Raw genomic sequence first — 23,769 nt, 5'->3', positions numbered from 1 at the left:
CTGCTCCCTGAACCCTACCTCGTTCCTAATAATCCTACACCCCCAATTACCGCTACGGGTTAATGTTTCTCGGTATAACGCCAGACGCCTGCAGAATCCATGATATACTCCCTGTTGTACTTCCGATGTCGCCAGGTAAAGCCCTAGTGTATGCCGTTCTCGGTTTTCATATCCACGTCGTCGCCGCCAGCCAGAACTTTTGTCTTGGGAACATAGCCATCGGCCGGCCCGGCCCCGGGTGTGACCGCAACAGCATCGCCGTTATCGTCTACAAACTCGAAATTGTAACGGCTCAGTAGGTGAGGAATCGCGGATAATTGCGGCCCGTATCTCGCGGTGTTGTCGTAGAGTTCGAACAAGGGGACGGCGAGGAGCTTCATGTTTTTGGGCACGCTCAAGACCTCTGCGTAGAGGCGAAAAAGAAGGTCAGCAAATATAATGGGCACCATTTCGAACGAACAAAACATCATGCTGGAACTCGGAACGTACTTGACTTTGGCAGCTCAATAAAATAGAGCTTCTTGCACTCCTTTGGTCGCGTCACATGGGCAGGAATGAAAGGATACATGAAGGTCTCGAAGTTGGGGCGCCACCACTGGGCGAGACAGTCGCCGACGTTCCAGTCGCCGGCCTTCTCGCCCTCGCCCAGGCTTCCGACGGGCGCGAGGCGCTCGTCAAGGCGCGACTTGAAGCCCTCGACCTCGTCGTCCTCGGGGCGCAGGTAGTCGCCGGGCAGCTTAAAAAACGCGTTGGCAATCTGCAGCATAAGGATGTGTGGGTGGTTGTGCTCGTGGCAGACGAGGATGCCTTCGCACGTCCGTCGCATGCCGTGCGCCTGGTAATGCTCCTCGAGCCGCTTCAGCCGCGCGAGAACGCTGGGGTCCTCTTCGGGCTGCGTCTCCTTCACCCCAAAAGTATAGTTTGAGAGTGGATAGAGACGGATCGTCTGGGGCTGGTTCCCATTGAAGTCGCGTGGGATTATCGGCGGCTGCGAGCTCTGCAGCGCCGTGGGTGTGATTGTAGACATTTTAGGGGGGACGGGGGGGGCGCGCAAGTGGATGGGGCAGCGTATAGCCTGTGGGCTCCGTTTGTTCGTCGCGCAATCTTTTGCGTCGTGAGAGTTGCGGTTGCGGTATAGTCTGAGAGGAGGCGATAGCTCGATGAATCGCGTCGTTGGGGGTTTGTCGTCTCGAGTTTGATGGAAGGGATGCTGCAGTTAAACTCGGCGAAACAACGTTGGTATCCAATGGTCAACCCAAAGGGAACCAGTTGGTGGCCAAGGTATCCGTATCCCCACTGAAAGCCGAACTAGGAAGGCGGTCAAATTCAGGTCCGTGCGCCTCTGGCAGAGACTTGAGCCGCACCTAAATTCCAACGTCAATCATTGCGGCAGCTTTATTCGATCTTGAAATTTACAGCTACCAAATATCCCACGTATACTGCTGCCTACGCTACTAACTGCTACAATCCGGTTCTTTGTGAAACTAAAAATAGGTTACCCGACTGGCCAGGAAGGGTTCAGCTGAACGGAGCCTCTTTTTTTCTTTTTTTTTGGCCTCCGGCGGCGCCTGCGGCGAGCTGTCCTCGCTTCGCTCGAGGGAATGGGTAGCTGAGGCATTTTAGAAGCCCGTATAAAATGCTAGTTATGTTTGACCAAGTTATAACTACGGCATCTTGTATTCGGGAGGAATCTAGTCGTTCGGGGTCTCTTTAGGTATAGGGAGGATGGTCGGGAGGCTGGCCACCGCGCCTGGATTTGCCGCATCTTGCGGTGGGGGCTGCGGTTCGAAAAACACGCACTGTGTTTTGGGATTTGCTAACTAGACATATAGCCTGGAGGAAGCCAAGAGCGGCCGTTATCAAGTCTCGAAAACGGATGCAGACCATGCACCTCGGAGATGACGATTCTGGCAGCTCCTCCGATGACGAGCTCATTACACCTGACAATGATACGGAGGAAAAGATCCTTCCCAAGAAACAAGCTCTCCAACAACTTGAGCAGCTAAAATCGAAGAGAAATGAAATGCGGAACGAAAGGGGTAGACTCTCAAAAGCTCTGAAGCCTCTTTGCAAGTCAACCAAGGAACTACAAAAGGAAACAAAACATTTGAAGTTTCAGTCTAAGCGTGCGTGTGTCAAGTCACGAGATGAATACACCAGGGCAGCCATGAGGAGGCAGTTTGTGGATGGTATTCACGAGTAAGTTCCTGTCATGAGGGTGGGGATATGTGCTTTAATATGGTTAACTTTGCTAACTGTTTTCATTAGGCGCGATATCGAAACCCAGGCTCTAGCGGAGAAGGATGGAATCGACTTCGAAGTGCGAGATTATCACAAAATGGCCAACAGCTTGAGAGTGTTCTGTGTCTCATCGAAAACTTATCAACTAATGTCGGGCCGTCTTGACAAGGACGACCCTATTTCCGGGTTTGCGGATTTTGAAGATACCGAAATCCCGGAACTCCGGCGACATGGATTGGAGACAACCCGTACGGCGTGCGTGGAAGCGTACCAAAGGTTCTTGAGAGAGCTCAGCCATATTTTGGCTTCTGTAAGAGAAGGCAGGTACGCCTGATCAAGGTGGTCACAATGGGAGCAACAAGCAGGGCGAGCAATGACTAGTATTGGCGTAAGACTTCAACCTGGCCTGAGCTAAAGAGGTGTGCGAAGGCCATGGTCTATATACACGTGGAAGGGGTTACGAGTCATCCTTGCGTGGCCAGGGTGGTAGTGGCGATAGTGCGTGGCCCTGTTGGCGATAGTGGCGATGGTGGCGAGGGTGGCCCTGGTAGCGGTGGCCATGGTGGTTACGAGGGTGGTTTCCTTACAGCTTCCCTCTACATTCAAGTGGTGGTGGCCGATCAGCCTTCTAAGTGGGCGGAAGACTCCAAGAAGCAGGAGACTCAGTTCTTCTTGGAAAGTATGGCCGAATTTCGAAAGGTAATTGCGTTTATACTTCATCCCAGTTAAGTAACTAGAGCGATCCCCTAATTATATGCATTCATCACTAACATATAACTGCAGGTCAAGGATGCTACAAGCGGATGAAGAATATTATGACTACTCATGTGAATCACGCTCGCTACACAATGTTCGGCGTGGCAACCTCTAGAGTGGATGAACGCCTAGGAGACATGATCGAAAAGCTAGAGGAGCTCTTCAAGACACATGTGGCGACAATTATCGACGCCGTTCATCGGGATTACTTTGCCCTCGTCACAAACGAGGGCCTGTTCAAAGCTCTGAAAGGTGCCAGAAACGAAATCCATGATCTGCTTTCCCAATGCAATGCCGGGTTCAAACAAGTCATCGAGGCCCAGGGTCCGAGCCCAGATGTCAACGCTCCGGATGAAACAGACCCCGAAGTCAAAAAAGAAGACTCGTCTATGTTGGAATAGCAGCGCCATGGATGTGGACGATGGGGCGCTTATCGTTACCGAGGAATCCGAAAGCATTACTATGGGAGAGATTTACGGATTTCCTCATATTATGGATACTATTGCTGGCATACTCGGTTCTTCGGGCCGAGGGTTGTGATGAAGTTTCTGGATTTTCTCGACCTCTATCGTCTGACACAAAATTCTCCTGGTGTTGGCAGAAGGGCTTTGGGGATATGTGTTATGCTTGTATTATGATGGATGTAGGGATGTAGATTCCTAGCTTTACGGTGGGGTTTCGTTGCGGTCTATACCTTTGGATGGACTGCCGCCCCGCTCCGATTCGAGATGGTGGCAGCAATACAAGGTGGGAACGTTATGGCATGTTCTCTGAGCCATGGGGGAAATCCGGCCAAGAGTGTCAGGAAGGCCTGGGATGCCCGGAAAGACTGCTCCTGCATGGAGAGCGAGGGAAAAAAGCCTGGGTACGAGGTTGGAAGGCTGGCGGCTGGGAGACGATGCTGGGGGCGGGGAGTATCGGGCAAATGGCCGCCATTATCTCGGGGACCCAGTCGTAGGCGAGCGGGTTCGAGGTATTAAAATACGGCAAATGCCTTTACATTATGTATATCTGGCCGCGGGACTGAAGTAGTTTCGCGCTAGTACCCCGCGTGCTTTACGAAGTGAGTCGTGTAGCTTTGAGAGAAGAGTATGAAGGACCGCTGGACCGTCTCTCTTGCCTTCGGTATGGTTCATAGACTAGATAACTATGAATACCTCCTAATACTCCTATTCTCCGACGCGCTCCTCTTCCTTCGGTTCCCGGAATAACCACGCAACTCGAGACCGCTTGAACTTGCCCCGTACCTCCTTGAGCCTGCGGTAGCTTCCCTTGAGGCTCAGCTTGGAGAGCTTGCCCGTAAGCTTAAGCGTCTCCCCCTCGCCATGTTCAGTACCCTTATCCTTGTCCGTACTAATACTCATCTTCTGCTTTCCCTTCTCTCTTCCCTCCGGTATCCCCTTCTACTCCTCGCAGCCATCGTCATACTTGCTCTGCTCTATTAGTAGACGTTCCTTCTCCTTCTGTATAAGGAAAAGGACACCCACCTCACCAAGCACCTGTCAACGCGCACTCCCTTACACGCGTTGACCATCTGGCACTAACGGGCCAGATCACTGCCGCCTAGCATGAGCCGCTAAGCCAATACTGAGCGCCTTGTGCCCACAAGCACATTCGGGACCGAGCCCCTGAGCATGTATATAAACAATGGCCCTCGACCTCTCCTTTGCGAGGGCCAAGTTGAAGTCTAACGCCAATCCCAGTCATTTCTCACCCTTCTATTTGCCTTCATTGTGACCACCTTGATCAGGCGCACCTGCCCTCTCTTACGTTCTGCTCCTCGTGGCCATCGTTATACTTACTCTACTCCATTAGTAGACGTTCCTTCTCCTTCTACTCCTCGTGGCCATCGTTATACTTACTCTACTCCATTAGTAGACGTTCCTTCTCCTTCTACTCCTCGTGGCCATCGTTATACTTACTCTACTCCATTAGTAGACGTTCCTCCTCCTTCTACTCCCCGTGGCCATCGTGGCCATCGTTATGCTTACTTGTAAGGAAAAGACCCTAACCCACACAAGTTTGACTCACACTCCCCGAGCGGGCTAAGACCTCACTCCTTTGTTCATGGCCCGCCTCACAATCTACACTACACTCTATCATGTATATAAGCAGTGGCCCTCGCTCCTTCCTTTGCGAGGGACAGGTTGAAGTCTCTTTCCAATATCAGTCATTGCTCACGCCCTTCAGTACCTTCATCGTGACCACCTTAATCAGGCGTACCTGCCTTCACTTACAATTTTATCCTCTTTACTACGGTCTTCCGCTTTGCCTTTACCTTTGCCTTTAGTCGATATCTACCCCCCTCCCTCTTCCTTAAGCATCGTAACCAAGGTCTCGATAGGCTGGTTGACCCAGATGCCGGTAATTATTTTGACTAGCGTAATCAACACTAATAATTAACCCCGGAAGAACTGGTCGAGCGATATAGACTCGTTAATATTCCTTAGACGTATATAAATCAACCTCGAGGACAGATCGAGGATAATAGGCTATATTACGAATAGATCCTTCAGTCTACTAGTATACGCTGTGGTTTTACGGCCGCTAGAAAGAGCTATAATTTCGCTTTAAAGAAAGGCGGCGAACTGCCGCTTTAGCTCTTCATCCATTATTGGAAAGCGTAATCTTAACGACTACGGGTTCGAATTAAGGGAGTTATACGAGGGTAGATGCGTGGTTGTCGAGGGTAGATGCGTGGTTGTCGAGGGTAGATGCGTGGTTGTCGAGGGTAGATGTGTAAGGAAAAGGACACCCCAAACACCAACTGCGCGCACAGGGTGCGCGCCCACCACTTGTCACCAACTGGCTAGAACACTGCCAGCTGGCATACGCTACGCCGTGGCGCCACGACCGCAGACTGATGCCCGGGCCGAACCCCTGAGCAGGTATATAAACAATGGCCCTCGCCCATCTTCCTTTGCGAGGGCCAGGTTGAAGTCTTACACCAATACAAGTCATTGCTCCCCTACCTTCTTGCCTGCATTGTGACCACCTTGATCAGGCGTACCTACCTTCTCTTACAAGATGCGTAGGTATCGAGGGTAGATGCGTGGGTGTCGAGGGTAGATCTATAGACGTCGAGGGTCTAGTATTATCTCCCGCCGGAGTGGTGTTATACGAGAGCAAATAGGTAGGTATCGAGGGTCTAGCACTAGGCAAAGTTTCAAGCGGATGAGGCACCTAGTCGATGGAGCGATTGTAGAGGAACTTTAACTCGATCGGTAGAGGCGCGTAATCGGCAGCCTTCCGTTTCGGCGGCATGGCGATAGACAACCTGTAACGAATTAGGCATCAATCTTTCGTGCGCACGCGTGGGGGTTATTACCGGATTGCTTGTGAGAATTGACGAGGTTTGGAGATTTTGGGAAGAGGTGTTGTGCGGTTGGTTATGTAGAAGAGAGGAGGAGGGTTTCCATAAATTTCGGTGCTAATGAATAGAAGAAAGCAGTGGGTCCTAGGGTGAAAGGTACCTCGGTTCTGGAGAGCAAAAAGTAAAAATATAGAAGCAGGCGAGGCAGTTTCTATGCCCAGGACTAACAGGACCAGCAATGGCTGGCAGATGTCATTTGCAGTATCCAGATTGCCTTGGGCCAGAAGAGGGCCAAGATATCTAAAGCAGTTTTTGCCATGCTGCAGGGGAGTGTATGTCTTGCTGCTTACGGGGTGTACACTGGCAAGAGATGAGAGTGTCAGGAATGTACGGTGCACACAGGACGGACTACTTCACTAGTGATGAAACTGGGGCGTCTTACGAGGTAGCCAATCAGTCAGTCTTGGAACATCTTTATATCTAATTTGTCGAAACGTGATTAAACAGGGCTGCTGCTAACATGCCCGGTTTGTAAATCATAACCCCAACAAACAGCCCAAGCGTGATTACCGTCCTGGCCTTCCAGCTCCCGAGTGCCTGCATCAACCCGCGAGATGCGGATCCGATCTCCCCATCTCCATCCAGCCCTAGACCCAGGTGTGTAGCGAAGGAGAGGAAAGCGGGCGATCATCGTCTCAAGACACAACCCCCCACATACTCCGCAGCTCGGGGCAATATATAAGCTCGTATCATGCGCGCTTGTCGGAAGCTAAGCAAGTGAGTGGCTTGCCAGGACTAAACGTTCTGACCTATGATTCCGGTGGGGACTTACTTGAGTATTTTGACCTGAATGGCCCTTCCTAAGTTCCCTTGACTCCTGCCGGCTGTTCACAGCTATCACTACCGTTGATGTGCTGACTTCGTATCATTCTCAAAAGTCCCTGATCGGCAGAATGCATACTAACACCGTTCTACCGTGAATGCTGTACAGTACATTGGCACAAACATTATGTTGTCCTGGTATAGGCCCTTGAGATGATACCCGAATGCTGACGAGCTGTCTGGTCAAAAGGCTAGCTGACATGCCGAAGCACAAAGGCCCTGACTATTGAACGCACCGGATCGGTTCCATGAGCTGTTATCAACATCGTCGACGCTTCCCGAAGTTTGGTTACTTTGGTGAGCGAATCATCCGGAAGCCTGGGCCCACCACGGTGAACGTGAGAGCTCGAACCGATTCACCGAGTGAAGAGTATCTGGGCCTCACTTTGAACATCATTTAAATTGATTGCATGCGCACTGTCACAGCGCTATCGGATGGCCGGGTTGCCAATATGTGACAGGTATTTTACCGGGGCACTGGCTCGCGAGTTTGGCGAGCGGCCAGGGGGGCCAGCTTCCCCATTGCCGCTAATAAGCGATGGACCGGGCGCTGTCTCAAGAAAACGAGCCACACCTTCACCACCAGCCGCGCCCGCTCGGGCTGGTTCGGTCAGGATTCACAGAGGATGGCACACCCCACTGGCAGCCCAGAAGGTTTCTCGATTTGGCGCTGCACGGGCGCGGTTACCTCACCACCTCCACACCAAACCGCCGAATTCGACCGCCGCAAAATCTCCAATCCGTTCCATCCCGCCGCCTGTCTTGACCCGCTTCCCAGCCTTCTAGGTTCCATGGTGAGCTCACTGACTCCATCACTCCGCACTCTTCGTCTTGGCTCGCCAGCCGACCTGCAGCCTCCCGAATCGAAGCCCTCGTCCCTACCTTAGTCCAGTGCTCAACTAGCGGTTTGAGAGAGGAAAGGCTTCAAGACAATGTATGGCAGCCTACTTGTTGAAATCCAATTGTGTCACGCGCACAACTGAGGAGGGCCGGCATCGCATCGTATTGCCCAGGGTACGTCATGGACGACGCCGCGAGGCTCGTGTCGGAGCTGCACGACAGGCTCGCCGAGCTCGACGGCAAGGTCGCTGCCTACCAGCGCGACCTGCTCGCCGAGTTTCACAGGCACATGGAGGACTGCCTAAAGCAGTACCCGGTCCACGTCTCCAACGAGATCTTGAGAGTCATCGCCGAGTCTCTTGCGAGGTATCCAGCCCTAAGCCCGACGAGCCCAACAACCCCGGCCGCCTTTGAGAGCGATCGCCCGCCCTCGGGCTTGTCCCTCGCCGATCGCAAAGCCTGGGACGGCCGGAAGTCGCCCCCTCCTATCCTCTACCACACTTCCGGCGTGCCGAAAGAGGGCCCGAGAAGCCCGCACCAGCGCGAGAAGGAGTTTCAGGGTCTTTTTACACCCACATACCTCCCGCTCCTAGACAGCACATATCACAGCGTGCACTCGCCACCGCGGTCGCCAGTCCCTGTGACTCCGACGGCAACACTAGACGCAGCCGAACCCGAAAAAGTTGAAAAGACAAAGGAGCCAGAGGTTGCCAAGCTTGAGATTCGGCCTGCCCCTGTCAGACGTCTGACAGACCTATCATCTTCATCAATCGAGTCATCAGGAAGTGAGAGCAAGGCGCGGAGAAGTGCGCTACGGCGATCTTTAAGCTCAACTAGAGGCAGTCCCCGCCGGGTTCGTTTTGAATTCAAGGGCGAGGAGGTTTTCCCATCTGCCTCCCCACAGGCACTAATTGAACTGGCCTTGGTTGACGAGGCGGAGCCTCTAGTCAAGGCAGCCGACACGTCAGCCAAAGCCTTGGGGGATGAGTCACCGGCGTATACAGGCACGTCGTTGCTCGATGTAGAGGGCGAGGAAGACTCGTTTCCAAGACCAAAAAAGGTCTCTTCAACCCAGGCCCTCCGAGCCCTTACGCGGAGTCCGCTTGACGAAGGAACCGTCTGGACAGTGGTAAACCCGAGCTCCGACGATACCCCCAAGATGAATGGCGGAAAGGCAATCGATACCTCACTCAAGGTTGAATCACGGATCGCCGTCCAACCACAGCATGCCGTCGCAGAAAACCATGTCCCCGATGAACTACTTGGATCACCTATCGAAGAACTTGAGAATCACGAGGACGAAGATGCCTCCGACGAGGAATTTCTCTCCATAAGACCCAAATCTTCCCCTAAGGCCCCTTCACTAACTGTACGATCCCCATTTGGTCAGCTGCCCGCCTTAAGCAGTTCTGAGAAATCGAAATCGGCGGCGTTTTTGGAAGACAACTCAAGTACTCCCACATTACCGACGGCCGTTGTCAGCGGAAGAATCAATGATTCAGACCTGGGAGACGACGAGGACCCTCTATTCGACTTTGAGCAGGAGGGGAGCCGCAAGTCAGCAGCCCCCCTCGGTCAACCGAGCAAATACATCGACGAAGACGAGGAAGAGTATGATGGCAAGGGCGACGAGACCCCCCGCGGGCGGTCCTTGAGACTCGTCTCTGCAGCGGACGACGCCACCGGCACCGCTACCACCACAGAGCAGCCGGCACCTCAAGCGGTAAATTTGCCGCCAGTCTCGCCATCGGCAGTGTTGTTCTCACAATCAGTTGGCTCGTACAAAGGTAACCCCATGCGGTTTGGCCCGATGACCGACGCGCGGCTATATGACGAGATTGCCAGCATGAAGGACGTGCGGTTGGTCATTGGCAGCATTCGGGATGCGCAATTTGTCGGCAGCATTGACCGGCGCAACAACGTTGACGCGGCAGATCTGGGCAGCTACAGCGCGGCTAGTCTTTCGAGAGCGTTCGCAGGCACCCCGCGCAGCTTCACCGAGCGGCTGGCACTGGAGGAGGCTATGGAGAGGCGCAGGGCTCAAGGGGATACTCTTGACGGAGGCGAGGACGGGAGCTAGAGGTAAAAGGGGTACAGAGAAAGAGCTGAGCCTGCATTATGGTAGTTGTTTTGCTCCCTGATGAGGGCCTTTAGCTTGCAGGGTACTTTTATTTTACCGTCGACATGCATGGACAAGGAGCGATATGCCTTTCATATTCGTCTCTTGTCGTCTCTGTTTCTGCAACCATACTTCATCTATCATACACGGGGATGGCGCCAAGGTAATGGATGGGATGGATGGGAGCTGTGCGGATCAGGAGGGCCCTTTATATATATAATAGACAGGGGAAGGTGGGCGATGTTTGCTGGCCTCGCAGAGCAGCACGCCCTTTGTAAAAAAAAAAAAAACACAAGAGCTGCATCATGATACCACGGGGAAACACCGGATTCATAGTGGAGGCGAGGAACACTTCAAAGGGGTTATCGTGATCGGATTCCTAGGTAATGTGGGGGATTGGAACTTACAGATATCTGTTTTGGTAGGTAAGGTAACTAACTACCAAGGGACCTAGTCTAATCATTAATCCATCCTGTTGCAAAGTCTACTCAGTTTGCCTTGGGGTGGGAGCAGTATCCAGACTAAAAGAATGCACTGGGTCTCTCTAAATGCGACACACGAAACATGTCAAGGTCATGGCCAAAGTCACGATGCATCATGTGTACGAAGTATGTACGTATTTCTCCATGCCCTATGGCACATCTATACCATGCTCGAAATTGCCCAGGGTCGCTGTTCTGGGCGGGTCTGGCCCCGCCGATCTCCCAGGAACGCGGATTGCCGCAGTGCAGCGTGCGCGTCACCGCATTTAGTGATGGGTTCGACGGCCCGGCACACAGAGCAAACGATGAAACGCTGACCAATGACGGACGGCAAGAAGCGACCGTGTCAAACAGATTTGGGGCGGCGGCGTCGAAACCAAGCGAAGGGGCCACCAACGGCTTTTGGAGCTTACTCGTTTTTCATTGTTCAGTCTCTTTGCGGCGCATCTGGAATTGCTGACGACAGTCCATTCCGTCAGCGCGAAGGACCACTGGACCCAACGCTGTTAACGGCGCGAATTCAACCTTAACGTGGAGTCGAGGGATTACGGTGGTACAGGCGGCAATTCAACAAACAACCTCGAAGCCCTGGCCTGCAACGAACTGGGCAAACACTATCCGTCCTCAGTAAACTGCGTCAAGAGCATGACCCCGAGAACCCGAGGCTGGGCGTAGCCACCCTACCTCCCTCCGCCCTCCCCACCCACTTCTAGGTCTCAATGGCGAGCCAACAACCCCCGAGACAAGTCGTCGGCCGCCGTGCGCCGTCTTTGCTGGCCGGGCTGGTCCTGGCGCTGCGCCTGTTTGTGGCCGTGGCGTCGGCCTACAAGCCACTGTCGGATGACTTTCTGAAGCTGGTGCCCGGTGGCGGCGATGCCGACTTCGATATCCACAACGGCGAGCTCCTGTCGCCGCTGCTGATCCCGCGTGTCCCCGGCACCCCGGGCCAGATCAAGGCGCAGGAGCACCTCATCGGCTTCTTCCAACGCTCGCTTCCCAAGTGGGAGGTGCGCTGGCAGAACTCGACCTCCAAGACACCCGTGTCGGGAGACCGCGAGCTGCCCTTTGCCAACCTCATCCTCCGCCGCGAGCCCCCCTGGACCAAGCCCGGCCAGGCTAACCTGCTCACCCTCGTCGCCCACTACGACAGCAAGATCGAGCCCAAGGGCTTCGTGGGAGCAACCGACAGCGCCGCACCCTGTGCCATCCTGCTCCACGTTGCCCGCAGCATCGACAAGTACCTGACCCAGATGCACGACGAGATGGCTGCCGCGGGCGAGGGCGGCACCCTCGATATGGACATGGGCGTGCAGATTCTGTTTCTCGACGGTGAGGAGGCCTTTTTGCAGTGGACAGACACCGATTCGCTGTACGGCGCGAGGTACGTGTGCAATCTGGAAGCTAGGCAGTGGCATTGTTTGCGACAAGGGGAAAAAGGGGGGATGAAAGGAAGGATACGGCGAGATACGTACCATCAAAAACACAAACTAACCACACCCCCTGCAGGGCTCTCGCCGAGGAGTGGGAGAACACCCCTTTCCCAGCCATGTCCAACTTCCAGAATCCGCTGCGGCAGATCAGCCTCTTCGTGTTGCTTGATCTGCTTGGCTCGTCAAACCCTCGCGTGAGCTCGTACTTTCAGACGACACATTGGGCATACCAAAAGATGGCGACCATTGAGGGCCGGATGCGCGGCCTCGGCCTGCTGGAGAGCAAGCCTCGTGCGCCGTTCCTACCTGACGGGGGAAAACTGGCCACACAGTTCCAAGGCGGCAGCATGATCGGCGACGACCACGTGCCTTTTATGTACCGCGGCGCCCCTATCCTGCACGTCATACCATCGCCGTTTCCGGATGTGTGGCATACAATCAACGACGACGGCCCCCACCTGGACATGCCCTCCGTGATGGACTGGTCCAAGATCGTCACGGCCTTTACCCTCGAGTGGTTGGACATGATGGAGGTTGAGCCGGAGGCCCAGGTGAGCGCGCATCCTATTATTCCTTTCGCTATTTATTTTCTCCACATTGCCTCTTCGAGAGCACTGCTGATGCCAATGCGTACAATACGTACAGCCATGAGGACACGTTTGACACGAAACCACCATAACAGCAATGTCATCCGTGCTTTACTTTGGAGCCGGAACCCCTTTGTCAGATATATTGCTGGCACGCCCGAAAGCTCCGGTATATAAATAGCTGCTGGCACTCCAAAGGCCCGCAAAACCATTATACCTGTCCTTCCTCACCGTTAGACCGGCGTTCGAACTCACAGATTCAACGACAATTCTTGATGAGTAAGATGAGACACTCGTCTTAGCGGATCCTTGTATATAGCAATTCAGCTTGTAAATGATAGCGTGTAGGTGGAAAATAAATTACACATTTGTCTCCAATTCGGTTTTCTCTAAATGTTTTGTTAGTGGGGAACTTTTAGAGATGTGAGGCTCTTATTACCTCACGGTTCGTCCTGAACACTGTTGGCAGCAGGACTTGGAGCATGTGATATAGAATCTGTCTATGCGTCACGAATTAGAATAGCTTGCGAATGCTTTTTTTGCCCCATTTATTTAGTTTCCGTAATCCTTATTCTTCCTAACAAACTTTGAGGAATTAGACTAGAAGGCCTCGGTATCGGCATGGAAGGAATTGAGTAAACAGTTTAATTTGTCGTGATTTAGTATGTTACTAAAATTACAGACAACTTTTGATGCAGTATGTGCAGGCAGCTTTAGGTCGCCTCCGAACCTGATTTTGTCTTGGTGTTACCATTAGCAGGCGTTTTGTCTTGAACCTTGAGTTTCACCAAGAGCTACCTCGGCCGCGAGCCAGACTCGGAGGGGGTCAGTCATTCTGGCCTTGGGCCTTATAGCGGGGTGGCGGGGCAGGGTGGTCCCAGGGCCGTTTTTAGTTCACCATTGGGCCAACCATAGTGCCCAGGCCCAATCATGACTGGGCTGTTGGAGGAGACCTTAACCGCAGCAGCGACCGCCTGTCTCATCGTCACGGCCACTTCCCAACTACCTCACCTGCTATTGCTTGGGTGTTTTGGCCGCCTCTGAAACCTTTTATCCTTCGTCGCCCGCAAACAAAAAAAATTAGAAGCGCCATCACCCCAACATCCCCACCCCGGGACCCATCATCGCCTCACTCCCTTCCCCCAAGCAAAAGCGCAGCCAGCACGTCGGCTCTCCCTTCTCTCTTCGCCGCATCCTTTCACCAGCCGTCGCCAGTTTGCGCCAGGGCGCTGCACCGCATCAGAGCAGGCATCTCTAGAGAAGCAGTCGTTGGTATTGCAACTAGGTTGGCTTGTTCTCTCCTCGCTTTTGTCTGCAGAGACTGCGTTGGGCATCTCTGCTTCCAAACACGGCTTCTCACGGGTCTCAGTCGGCGACATCCTTCGCACCCGAGTCACCGCGGCACGGACCCCTTAGCCAGACAGAGACGGCCGGCAGCATCCTCTTCGACTCCAGATATACCTCGCAAAAGCAGCCCCCACCCACTGCCCACTACGCCGTTTGCTCCGTCCCCGACCCGATCCCCTCGCCGTCCTCGCCGACGGTTACGAGTGCAGACTCGGCATCTAATACGAAAACAGACCAGCAGCCGATTACCCCGCGCCACACCGTAGCTATGGACACCAAGAGACATCCTAGCTCCTTCCAGCAGCTGGAGAAGCTCGGCGAGGGAACATATGCTACCGTGAGTTATTTCAAAACCAGCGGCCGCCGAAGAGGCGAACCGCGAGCGGCGCAATGACTATGTCGCATCGTTGTGCTGCTGCCGGCCTAGACCCGTGCTAATATCTGGAATTCCAGGTATTTAAAGGTAGGAACAGACAGACTGGCGATTTCGTTGCCTTGAAAGAGATCCATCTGGATTCTGAGGAAGGCACACCCAGCACGGCCATTCGCGAAATTTCACTTATGAAGGAACTGAAGCACGAGAATATCGTTGCCCTTCATGATGTTATTCACACCGAGAACAAGTTGATGTTGGTGTTCGAGTATCTGGACGGTGACTTGAAGAAGTACATGGACACGGAAGGCCATAGGGGGGCGTTGCGCCCGCCCATCATCAAGTCATTCATGTACCAGCTGCTCAAGGGCATCGAGTTCTGCCACAAGAACAGAGTCCTGCACCGAGATCTAAAGCCTCAGAATTTGTTGATCAACAATAAGGGCGCTCTAAAATTGGGGGATTTCGGTCTCGCGCGGGCGTTTGGGATCCCAGTTAATACCTTCTCCAATGAGGTGGTGACGCTCTGGTACCGGGCGCCGGATGTACTGCTGGGAAGCCGGACTTATAACACCAGTATCGACATCTGGTCGGCCGGCTGCATCATGGCCGAGATGTTTACGGGCCGGCCGTTGTTCCCGGGAACGACAAACGAAGACCAGATTATCCGAATCTTCCGCATCATGGGGACGCCGACCGAGAGAACGTGGCCAGGACTAACGCAATTTCCCGAGTACAAGGCCGGGTGGCAAATGTACGCGACGCAGAACTTGGCCACCATACTACCTCAGATCGACCCCACAGGGATCGACCTGCTTCAGTGCATGCTGCAGCTACGACCGGAGCTGCGCATCTCGGCGCAGGAGGCTCTTCAGCACCCGTGGTTCGATGAATACAACTATCCCCAGCAGCAGCAACAACAGCAGCAGCAGTCACCCCTAATGCCCGAGCCGCCTAGGGGCTATTCGCAGACATTGCCGAGCCAAGCCAACTACGACGGCTTTTAGCCCCAGCTGTCAGGTTTGAACCCGCAAGCCGAGGATTTTTTCCCCCGGTAGGCTTGTGCCACTTGAAGACGACACCTGTGCTCTGTGGGATTGTTTTCAGTGGGCAAACAGTTTGTAGTAGCGATAGAATTCAACGAGATCGGGATGACATATGAAGGAAGATTAAGAAGTTTCCTACTCCACACCGTTTCTGAATGGCGTTATGTACTCCGTACTCCGTAGACTGGTCTCTTTTTTGGTGGGTGAACTTGGGATCGGGTTAGCGGTGTCTTGCATTTTAAGTTGTTGTATTTTTTCTTTCTGTTTTTCTTTAGGTGGGACGTTGGTGATCTACGAAGTTGTAGATGGTGATGAGAGAGAAGTCAATCAGCGGTCTGATTTGAGCCCGGCGAAGGGTCAGCGAGGGTCCCACGAGGAGAAAGGGGGCAGAGGGCATGGCGAGAAAAGGCAATAATACGTTCCGTGTTTATCGGCATTCTACAGAGATAGAGAATGGAATATACCCGAGAGCTAAGGCTGTTGTTGCTCGTGAGAGAATGGATCTCTCAACCGTGTAAGGGATCTTTGGCCCTGGACATGGATGGCAGTTTGGTACGTGCGTGGTGATAGATACAAATCATTTTATCATCTTACTTTGGTGTTAAATCAAACATATGGAAGTCGCTCCTAGAGTAGACGGATAAATGTATTTTTGTTAAACAAGTCTAGGTAGGTCTGTAATGGATCTCACTTTGCTCACGGAGCGTGTGGGCTGATGTGTGCAAGGGACTGTGTTCCCCAGAAAAGGTACGTAGGTACCTTGGAGGTGGGTTTTGCACATCCTTATCGATAACCTTAAATGCTCTCCACCTTTCACTCTCCAACGGGTGACAACTAGCCTAACTCCGGAGTAACTGCGTCGCTTTTGAACGAAGCTGGCCGCCAAACATATCAGCATAATTTCCGCATTCCCGACTAGCCGGCTCAGTCATCTTTCCGCATGAGCGCTCGTTTTGATAGTGGACGTGGTTGTTGCCGTGGCCACGATGGAATCGCGCAAAGGTAGGGGCGCCCCCCAAGACGCGCATTGTCTGATCGTGATCGCGAATCCTTCCAGGGCCTGCATCGGCCAAGCTAACTTGGGATTTCGCAGCAGATGAAGAGTCGACCACCATCAAGGTCGCTTCTACCAAGAACTCGCTAGCCAAGACACCCGGTTCTCGCGGCGGAGCGATAAAACTCAAGAAGTCTGCCTTGACACTCGTCAAAGCTGGCAATTGGAAGGAAGCCGCTGTCGTTGAAGGCTCGTTCAAACCCCCATCGCCCCTCACCGTCCCCGCCTCCGACTTGCTTCGCACCCAAGCTAACCCGTGTGCTTCGATCAGACGACAAGAAGAAGAACAAGGATAAGGATAAGGATGGTGCCATAACCGCCGTCTCCCCAAGCCCAATTGTCAACCAGCTCGACGAGGCCCGCCGCGCTACCTTTATCACTGGCCGCCCCCTCGAGGATGGTCCCGAGATCTACCAATGCAAGCACTGCAAGAAAAGCGTCCTCATCTCGGCTGCCCACGAGCACATTGGCGCCTGTCTGAGGATCAAGAAGGAAAAGGCGCAGCGCAAGAAAGAGGCCCGCGAGGCCCGTGAGCGCGCCAAAGAGGCCGCTCGCGAAGAGGAGGCCCGGAAAGCCGGTGGCGGTGAGGAACCCGACCGCCGAGATGACGACGATAGCGATGCCGAAGATATAGCCGATAGGAAAGGCCCCAACGCGGGCAAGACCACGGGCAAAGCTACGGGCAAGAAGACCGACGTGGCCGTTGGCGGTAAAAAACGGAAGGCCGAAACCGACATTGATAAGGGGTCCAAGACCAAGAAGAAAAAAGACGAGCCTAAGCCAAAGGTCGCTAAGCCGAAGGGCCCCGTGGACGTCGAGCGCCAGTGCGGCGTGCCGCTGCCGAACGGGCTATTATGCGCGCGGTCGCTTACGTGCAAAAGCCATAGCATGCTTGCTAAGCGTTCCGTCCCAGGCCGGTCGCTGCCCTACGACATGCTCTTGACTGCGTATCAGAAGAAAAACCAGGCTAAGCAGCAGAAGGCTGCCATCGACGCAAATACGGTGCAGACGGAGGAAGAAGACCAGAACGCCGTCTCGGTAGACAGCGATGAAGAGACCGCCGCTGTCATGAGCGCTTTGGCGCACTGGAATCCCCAACCGGTTGTGCCGCAGCCTGTATTTGCGCCCATAAAACGGCAATACCAGCTTGCGCGACTACATGAACAGCTGCAAGCGGCAACTAACGGTGGCCGTGTCAACATATTCAAGGTTGTGGGCTTCGGCGCCCAGCGGCTCCCAGAGAACCATCCGGCCAACCAGGCGAACAACTTGTATGATAATGATGATGCCCAAGGCGAACCTGATACAGCCGTGATGGGCAATTTCTCGCGGAGATCTTCTAGCTTCAGTCTTTCAGGACCACCCCAACGACGGCCGTCTGTGTCCAGCCGAGCTTAGAATGCTCGGAATCCCGACGAGTCGTCGCCGCCTAGGTACCGCAAGTCCCCGCCACAAGAGCCTGAGATGGAATTCTCTCGGCCTCCTTCTCCTCCTGCGACCTTAAGCGCCCCCACGCCAAACCCGAGTTCAGAGACACAGTTGAATGCGCAAGCAGAAGCACCGATCGAGACTACTACGCCGTGCCCAACCCCGGTCCTCGGCTCCCAGTGTCCCCCGATCGCTAGTCCGCTCTCGATGCCGCTGCATACGCCGCGACCAGTTTCGGAGGAGTCTATCAGACAGCCCGTACGCTCTGTGGGGCAGCATCCTAGTCCGCTTTCGGGGCAGGAGCAGCCTCCGGGATCTCCTTCGCACCAGCCTGTGAGACGAGTTGTGGAACGCCCTCCGGAAAAGAGCCCACATTCGCGCCTTAAAGAGTATGCTCCGCGACAAGCTGCTCAGCAACCACAGCAGTCCTCCGCGGAAAATCTTCCTCCGCCTCCGGTGCCCGAATCGCAAGAAAGTCCCAAACTGATTGTAAATGATAGTGTATGGAGCCCTTCACCACAACAGCATCAGGGTTCTACACTGGAATCGAAGTTGGTCGAGATAGGGCCGAAAAGTCTGGGGTCTCAGCAGCCTCCCTGCTCATCCCCGCCAAAGGACAATTGCCCAACTCTAGGCCCAGAACTTGGAGCAAGCCCGTGGCCGAAGTCATCGACGGATTCGGTTTCTCCTCATCAAGGACGCTTTCAATCTTCAAATCCTAAGCTCGAACAGTCTCTCACTGGGTTTGGCGCGTTGGTAGTGCAAAGCAAACGCGCAGTGACGCCACCGTGGCGTTCCCGCTCCCGGTCTTTTCGGAAGAGCAATCACTCGTCGATTTCAGGACAATCGCCAGCAGGTAAAATAGAACTACCCCGTCGTCGTCTTTCTCCACCTCAAGAACCTCGCCCAGTCCCGCCTGCCACATTCCCAGCCGTTACGGGTGTAGCAGGACTCCCACGTCGCCCTTCTAGTTCTCCGCCACGTCCATTTGAGTCAAGCCCAGTACGGTCTTATCGCCGGGCTCCGCGGCATGCACAGCCCTTCATCCAAAATCGTAGACAAGTGTCGCCATCGTATTCTGCGCTGCAACAGACTCGTCCGATGCCAGTTCCAGGCCTTCATCCAACTTGGGATCACATAGCAGCGCCAAGTCATGTACCATCCGTGCCTGCCTTCACTCCCATGATGGTAACAACAGGTGGTGTGCAAAATACCTCTTTGCCCCCGGAACTGCCACGTGGAATTACTTCCGAGGCGGAAATTCAACAATCTTTGCGGCGGGCTGAAGCGGCGAGTGCCATTCAATCTCATGCTCAGCACCACTCTTTTCCCAATTTCCACGGTCGTCCTAGATTCGATAGAGCAGCCCAAGCACACCGTTCCGGTTCCGTGGCGCGGCAACAGGCAGCTCCTCAATACCGACGACAAGCGGCGGGAGGCATGCCGTTGACGCACCGAGGCGTGAGCGTGCTGCAACATTATGCCTTTGCTAACTCGCCTCAGACAGTATCGTCTGGATCTCCGCCGTCCGTTCCACAGGCACAGCACCAGAATATCTACCACCAGGACCCATACCACCAGGGTCAATATCACCCGGGTACCTACCTCCAGGGCACGCACCCCCAGGGTGCCCACAACCAGGTTGCCCCGTATCAGGGCGTCCACAGACAGGGTGGCTACCCGGGCGGCTACAACCAGAGCATCAGGCCTCAGCGGCAGTAGGGATTGCCGGGGTGTTGTCAGTGGCCGAAATTGAATAGCGATTCGGTAGTGGCTAGGTTGAAGCTTGGAGAATTGGGTTATCCTCCGATTTTCTATATATGACTGATGCAGAAGTCTATCGAAACCGGTCAGCCTGCCTATTGCGTTTTGTTGCGTTTTGTTGCGTCGTATATTATGTTTGAATGCGGCATGGGCCAGGCTAGTTTGTTCAAGTCCTTGTTTTTCCTTCTTTGTATTTGATTCTATGGTTTTATAGTCAGGTTTTCTTCTTCCTATCTTGTCTTTTTTCAGCGCCCTTGGCTTTCGTGGCTGGCGTTCTTGGCCCGGAGAATTGATTGGGGGTTGGCATTGAGAACTCTATCACGCATAGGTAGCAAAACAGCTTGGGAGGAAAGGAGTTTGGTGGTTTCGGATAATGACACTATTATCCTGCGACGGAAGCAAGACATGAGTTGGGGCGGCGGTTTCTTTGTTTTCTTGTTTATTGTTTTAACTTCGTTCCCTACTAGGACAAAGTATAAATCAATTCTAGCGTAGGTATCCTACCCATCTACAAACTTGTTTTCTATCACAGAAGCGAATTGTTAAAGGCCATCTTCAATATTCGGGCTGTTTCTTGTGCGTATGCCGCTTGTGGTCATGCCTGTATTGTTGGAGTTTGGGATGCGGGCTAAGCAGGAAGAGGGTTGAAGGGAGGCGCAGATGGAAAATAATTGGAATAAAGCCGCGTCGTTCAACTTGTAGGATGAAAATTTCCGTCTCTTAATAAGTCAACCGTGGCCCCATTGCGTGTTTGGGTTGAATACAAACCCCTTCAATCTGATCGGGGCCAGCTGCCCGGGGTACCTGAATGGGCTACAGTGTGGGGACCCTGGGATTTTCTGGGGTAATTGGGGCGTGGCGTGCGGGATGACGTCGTTGAACCTCCTCCATTTCATCCCTCCCGCTTGGGGACGATGGTCGATCACCGACGGTCTCCATGATCGTATACCTCGGCATTGCATATTCGTCTCCTTCTTCCTTGAATTCAAAAATAACACAGTTATTTCAATATCTATTTATATTTCGCTCCCATCTCGACGTCGCACCAAAGTGATCAATTCACTGCATCTCGCCATAAAGAGAGAGAGAGATATGCCCCGCGGGTCCAAACTCCTCCCGTCTATCGGGCATGCGGCCTCTGGCGCCGGCGGCACCGTCATCTCGACACTGGCCACGTACCCGCTGGACCTGGTCAACACGCGACTCAAGGTGCAGCGGCATTTGCGCGCCGACGGGTCGATTGGGCCGGGCGACGGGTACGCCGGCGTGGCCGACGCTTTCGCCTCGATCTACGCCGGCGAGGGCGGGTTAGCCTCCTTCTTCGCCGGCCTCGGCGCTGACCTCGCCAAATCCGCCGCCGACTCGTTTCTGTTCTTCCTGTTTTACACGGTATGCCACCCTCTCAGATAAATGTATATATGAGGAGGAGATGGAGAGTGAAGGAAGGGTAGGGAATCACCGTTTTGGCAGCAAGCAATGTAGCTGATTCTCCATGTCGTCACCAGTGGTTCCGGAGCCGTCGTCTGCACGCACGAAACCACGCGCCGCACCTCAGCCCCCTCGAAGAGCTCGCTGTAGGCGCCGTCGCAGGCGCCTGCTGCAAGGCCTTCACGACCCCCGTGAGCAACGTCGTCACGCGCCGGCAGACGGCGAGCCTCATGGGGGCACGCAGCAGCAACAGTCTCAGCAGCCAGGGCAGGGAAAGACAACAACAGCAACAGCCACAGCACCGCGCTCGAGACCTGACGTTTGGCGAGATCGTGGCCGACATGCACCGGGAAAAGGGACTACTGGGGCTGTGGGCGGGATACTCGGCGAGCCTAGTGCTGACGCTGAACCCGAGCACCACGTTCTTCCTGCAGCAGTTCCTGAAGCGTACGCTGGTGCCGCGGCACCACTGGGACGACCCGGGGGCGCGGACGACCTTCTTCCTGGCGGCCGTGAGCAAGGTGGTGGCCACGTCGCTAACGTACCCGTTCCAGATCGCCAAGGCGAGGGTGCAGGTGTCGGCGTCGGCGGACAAGAAGAAAACAAAACAGCAGCAGCAGCAGCAGCAGGAGAAAAAGGAGGCCGCTGCCTCTGACGAGCATGTTTCGGCAGCAAGCGCGCTCGTGTCACGGATCCGGGGCATCGCGGGCAACACCATCTTTGCGACGGTTCTGCGGATAGCAAGGGCGGAGGGCGTGCGGGCCCTCTACGACGGCATCGGGGGCGAGCTTCTGAAGGGCTTCTTCAGCCACGGCACGACCATGCTCTCAAAGGACATCATCCACAGGTTTATCGTGCGGCTGTACTTTGCCATCCTCGTCGCCCTCCAGCAGTACCCGCAGATCAGATCCCACATCCTCCAGAGGACCCGCGAGCTCCGCGAGGAATACCTCCGGGCTCCGTCGCAAACTGCGGCCGGGCGGCGCGGGCGCAGCGGGGTCCGGTACGTCCAGAACGCGTTTAGCTCGGGGCAGAGATTTGCAGCAGGCATAATGAGCTCTAGCCAGAGAAATTAAATATTTAATTAGAGTCCCAATTGCGGATACCCAAATACTTAATACAGAGCGACCAGCATGTTCTTCTGTAACTTTATAGTGTCAGCTTTGCCTTAGTGTCTATATTGATTGATCGCAAACAGCTTGGCCTCGACAATGTGTCTGCACGGACTGGATTCACCCTCTCAGGAGAATCTTTTCTCTGCTCGTTAAAGGTTGAGCCTGGGGCTCTAGACTAGCACTGAAACGCAACGCCGTTCTTCTTGACTTTGTTCGCGCCGCTGGCCGAGAACCCGGTCCCTTCGTGGTGCAGCTCGACCAAGCCCGGCCTTATTCTCTCCTTTTCACCCTTGCCGTCCTTCTCTTTTCGGGCTGGTGGCTCTTTTCTCTCTGTAAGGTCAGCATCACATACATAGCAGCGAATTACACTGGGATCCGAGCCCGGATCGGCGTGAGGGTCGTGGTGTCCAGACGGCTTCATGAACTTGTCGACGCAGTTCTTGCACAGGACGTGCCCGCACGGCTTGGCGAGCACGGCCTTGGACGAGTTGGAAAGCGCCTTCTTGCACGACGGACATATCCTCTGGGTGGCTTTGGTCGCCGAGTCAGTCTCTTCTGTGAAGTGGACGGTCACCAGGGTATGCAGAGAGTAGTAGTGCGGGTCGTCCTCCTGCGACGCCGGACATGTCGGTTGGCTCTTCACTTTCTTCTTCACCTCGTGCAAGACGTTGTTTGTGTTGGAGGACGGCGTAACAGACGGCGACCAGAAGGACGGCAGTGTTGGCTTGGCTGCCTTCTCGTCGTCGATGGCTTTCCTTGCCTTCGCTCGTTCTTCGACGACAATACGCGCCAGCTCGTCCTCGTCCATTGAGAATTTGCGCTTTTCTCCCCTCTTAGTTGCGCCGTCCTGCTCTCTAAGCTGCACCCCTCCGCTGTCCGCCGTGGGGGGCTCTCTTTTGGGTTTGGCATTTTTTATCTCGAGACCGGCCTGGGTCCGCTCGAACTCGCGGACGGAGCGTTCCTGCGCCTCAAGGTCTCGCCTCTTCTTCTCCTCGAGATCTTCGCGCGCTTCGTGCTCCCTCGACTTCTCGGTCCGTCTGATCTCCTTCTTTTGGGCGAGGACGTTGCTGAGGGCGCATTCGCGGCAGAATATGTCGCCGTGGGAGCACGAGACTGGGTCTATCGAGGGTTCCAGGCAGAGGCAGCAGGACGAAAACGGAAGGAAGGACTCGCGCGAGAGGCGTGCTGAGGAGGCACCCCATGCCGCCTTGGCCATGTCGCGCTCATATGATGTGAAGATGGGCCGACTCGTGTTTCTTTTGCCTGTGTCGTCAGACGTCTCAGAATCTCTCCAAAAGCGTTCAACAGGACGAGGGAGAGGGGACTTACTGTGCGCCATCTTGTCTTTATCCTTCGACTTTCAGCGCTTCTGCGATGTGTATTCGGCTCGGAAGTAGGAGTATTTAGTTATGAAATGTGGATGGACTGGCTTTCGATCTGAGGTTGCTGATCTTGAAGAGCCGCAAAAGCAGTGTCCACTGTCCTTCCCCCGTTCATGCCAGAACATCCTGGGGGTGGGCGCGCTAGTGTCGCTGTGGTGCGAGTTTACTAGGGACCAAACCCC

At 54.4% G+C, this 23,769-nt stretch overlaps 10 protein-coding genes across 10 annotated transcripts; 7 read left to right on the top strand and 3 right to left on the bottom strand.

Annotated features, from left to right (window-relative positions):
• Positions 1-143: 143 nt before the first annotated feature.
• Positions 144-1,027, bottom strand: B0T26DRAFT_642675 (nucleotide hydrolase-domain-containing protein; the record flags this gene model as incomplete). Its single annotated transcript, XM_060437468.1, has 2 exons — positions 144-403; positions 490-1,027. 2 exons carry the CDS (start codon positions 1,025-1,027, stop codon positions 144-146), a joined length of 798 nt encoding a protein of 265 aa, XP_060298405.1.
• A 600-nt stretch (positions 1,028-1,627) lies between these two features.
• Positions 1,628-2,648, top strand: B0T26DRAFT_702845 (uncharacterized protein). The gene is made up of 2 exons (XM_060441646.1): positions 1,628-2,199; positions 2,269-2,648. The coding sequence occupies exons 1-2, from the start codon at positions 1,877-1,879 to the stop codon at positions 2,573-2,575; spliced, it is 630 nt and encodes a 209-aa protein (XP_060298404.1). The 5' UTR covers positions 1,628-1,876; the 3' UTR covers positions 2,576-2,648.
• Positions 2,649-2,765: 117 nt separating this feature from the next.
• On the top strand, positions 2,766-3,548 carry B0T26DRAFT_221096 (uncharacterized protein). Its single transcript, XM_060433848.1, has 2 exons — positions 2,766-2,940; positions 3,031-3,548. The coding sequence occupies exon 2, from the start codon at positions 3,045-3,047 to the stop codon at positions 3,396-3,398; it is 354 nt and encodes a 117-aa protein (XP_060298403.1). The 5' UTR covers positions 2,766-2,940; positions 3,031-3,044; the 3' UTR covers positions 3,399-3,548.
• A 2,187-nt stretch (positions 3,549-5,735) lies between these two features.
• On the bottom strand, positions 5,736-5,983 carry B0T26DRAFT_702837 (uncharacterized protein; the record flags this gene model as incomplete). The annotated part of the gene is made up of 1 exon (XM_060441645.1): positions 5,736-5,983. A coding segment is annotated over exon 1 (223 nt), but the record flags the coding sequence as incomplete, so codon positions are not given.
• Positions 5,984-8,213: 2,230 nt separating this feature from the next.
• B0T26DRAFT_771021 (uncharacterized protein) lies at positions 8,214-10,588 on the top strand (the record flags this gene model as incomplete). The annotated part of the gene is made up of 2 exons (XM_060446543.1): positions 8,214-9,463; positions 9,515-10,588. 2 exons carry the CDS (start codon positions 8,214-8,216, stop codon positions 10,110-10,112), a joined length of 1,848 nt encoding a protein of 615 aa, XP_060298401.1. The 3' UTR covers positions 10,113-10,588.
• A 764-nt stretch (positions 10,589-11,352) lies between these two features.
• B0T26DRAFT_749867 (kinase-like domain-containing protein) lies at positions 11,353-15,377 on the top strand (the record flags this gene model as incomplete). The annotated part of the gene is made up of 4 exons (XM_060445160.1): positions 11,353-12,014; positions 12,140-12,614; positions 14,020-14,334; positions 14,451-15,377. 4 exons carry the CDS (start codon positions 11,353-11,355, stop codon positions 15,375-15,377), a joined length of 2,379 nt encoding a protein of 792 aa, XP_060298400.1.
• An 871-nt stretch (positions 15,378-16,248) lies between these two features.
• B0T26DRAFT_220774 (SCA7, zinc-binding domain-containing protein) lies at positions 16,249-17,933 on the top strand. The gene is made up of 3 exons (XM_060433845.1): positions 16,249-16,418; positions 16,510-16,659; positions 16,742-17,933. The coding sequence occupies exons 1-3, from the start codon at positions 16,403-16,405 to the stop codon at positions 17,866-17,868; spliced, it is 1,293 nt and encodes a 430-aa protein (XP_060298399.1). The 5' UTR covers positions 16,249-16,402; the 3' UTR covers positions 17,869-17,933.
• B0T26DRAFT_220783 (uncharacterized protein) lies at positions 17,648-20,074 on the top strand. Its single transcript, XM_060433846.1, has one exon. It carries the CDS (start codon positions 17,935-17,937, stop codon positions 19,618-19,620), a length of 1,686 nt encoding a protein of 561 aa, XP_060298398.1. The 5' UTR covers positions 17,648-17,934; the 3' UTR covers positions 19,621-20,074.
• A 680-nt stretch (positions 20,075-20,754) lies between these two features.
• Positions 20,755-22,166, top strand: B0T26DRAFT_641188 (mitochondrial carrier domain-containing protein; the record flags this gene model as incomplete). The annotated part of the gene is made up of 3 exons (XM_060437305.1): positions 20,755-21,051; positions 21,168-21,665; positions 21,750-22,166. The coding sequence occupies 3 exons, from the start codon at positions 20,755-20,757 to the stop codon at positions 22,164-22,166; spliced, it is 1,212 nt and encodes a 403-aa protein (XP_060298397.1).
• Positions 22,167-22,273: 107 nt separating this feature from the next.
• B0T26DRAFT_220786 (uncharacterized protein) lies at positions 22,274-23,740 on the bottom strand. The gene is made up of 2 exons (XM_060433847.1): positions 23,535-23,740; positions 22,274-23,468 (listed from the first exon to the last, which is right to left on the bottom strand). Exons 1-2 carry the CDS (start codon positions 23,542-23,544, stop codon positions 22,381-22,383), a joined length of 1,098 nt encoding a protein of 365 aa, XP_060298396.1. The 5' UTR covers positions 23,545-23,740; the 3' UTR covers positions 22,274-22,380.
• Between the last annotated feature and the right edge of the window lie 29 nt (positions 23,741-23,769).

Source organism: Lasiosphaeria miniovina (assembly GCF_030549165.1).
Source record: "Lasiosphaeria miniovina strain SMH2392-1A chromosome Unknown B0T26scaffold_3, whole genome shotgun sequence".
Lineage (NCBI taxonomy): Eukaryota > Fungi > Ascomycota > Sordariomycetes > Sordariales > Lasiosphaeriaceae > Lasiosphaeria > Lasiosphaeria miniovina.
The sequence above is the reverse complement of the archived record's forward strand: the minus strand, read 5'-3'. Positions and strand labels throughout refer to the sequence as shown.

What these genes read in the sequence shown, in the direction of transcription:
- B0T26DRAFT_221096 (XM_060433848.1), top strand. Translation starts at nt 3,045, where the DNA reads ATGAAGAATATTATGACTACTCATGTGAATCACGCTCGCTACACAATG.
- B0T26DRAFT_220774 (XM_060433845.1), top strand. An exon ending in GGAAGCCGCTGTCGTTGAAG is followed by an intron (nt 16,660 to 16,741) that starts GCTCGTTCAAAC and finishes TGCTTCGATCAG; the next exon opens with ACGACAAGAAGAAGAACAAG.
- B0T26DRAFT_220783 (XM_060433846.1), top strand. Translation starts at nt 17,935, where the DNA reads ATGGAATTCTCTCGGCCTCCTTCTCCTCCTGCGACCTTAAGCGCCCCC.
- B0T26DRAFT_702845 (XM_060441646.1), top strand. Translation starts at nt 1,877, where the DNA reads ATGCAGACCATGCACCTCGGAGATGACGATTCTGGCAGCTCCTCCGAT. An exon ending in TTTGTGGATGGTATTCACGA is followed by an intron (nt 2,200 to 2,268) that starts GTAAGTTCCTGT and finishes TGTTTTCATTAG; the next exon opens with GCGCGATATCGAAACCCAGG.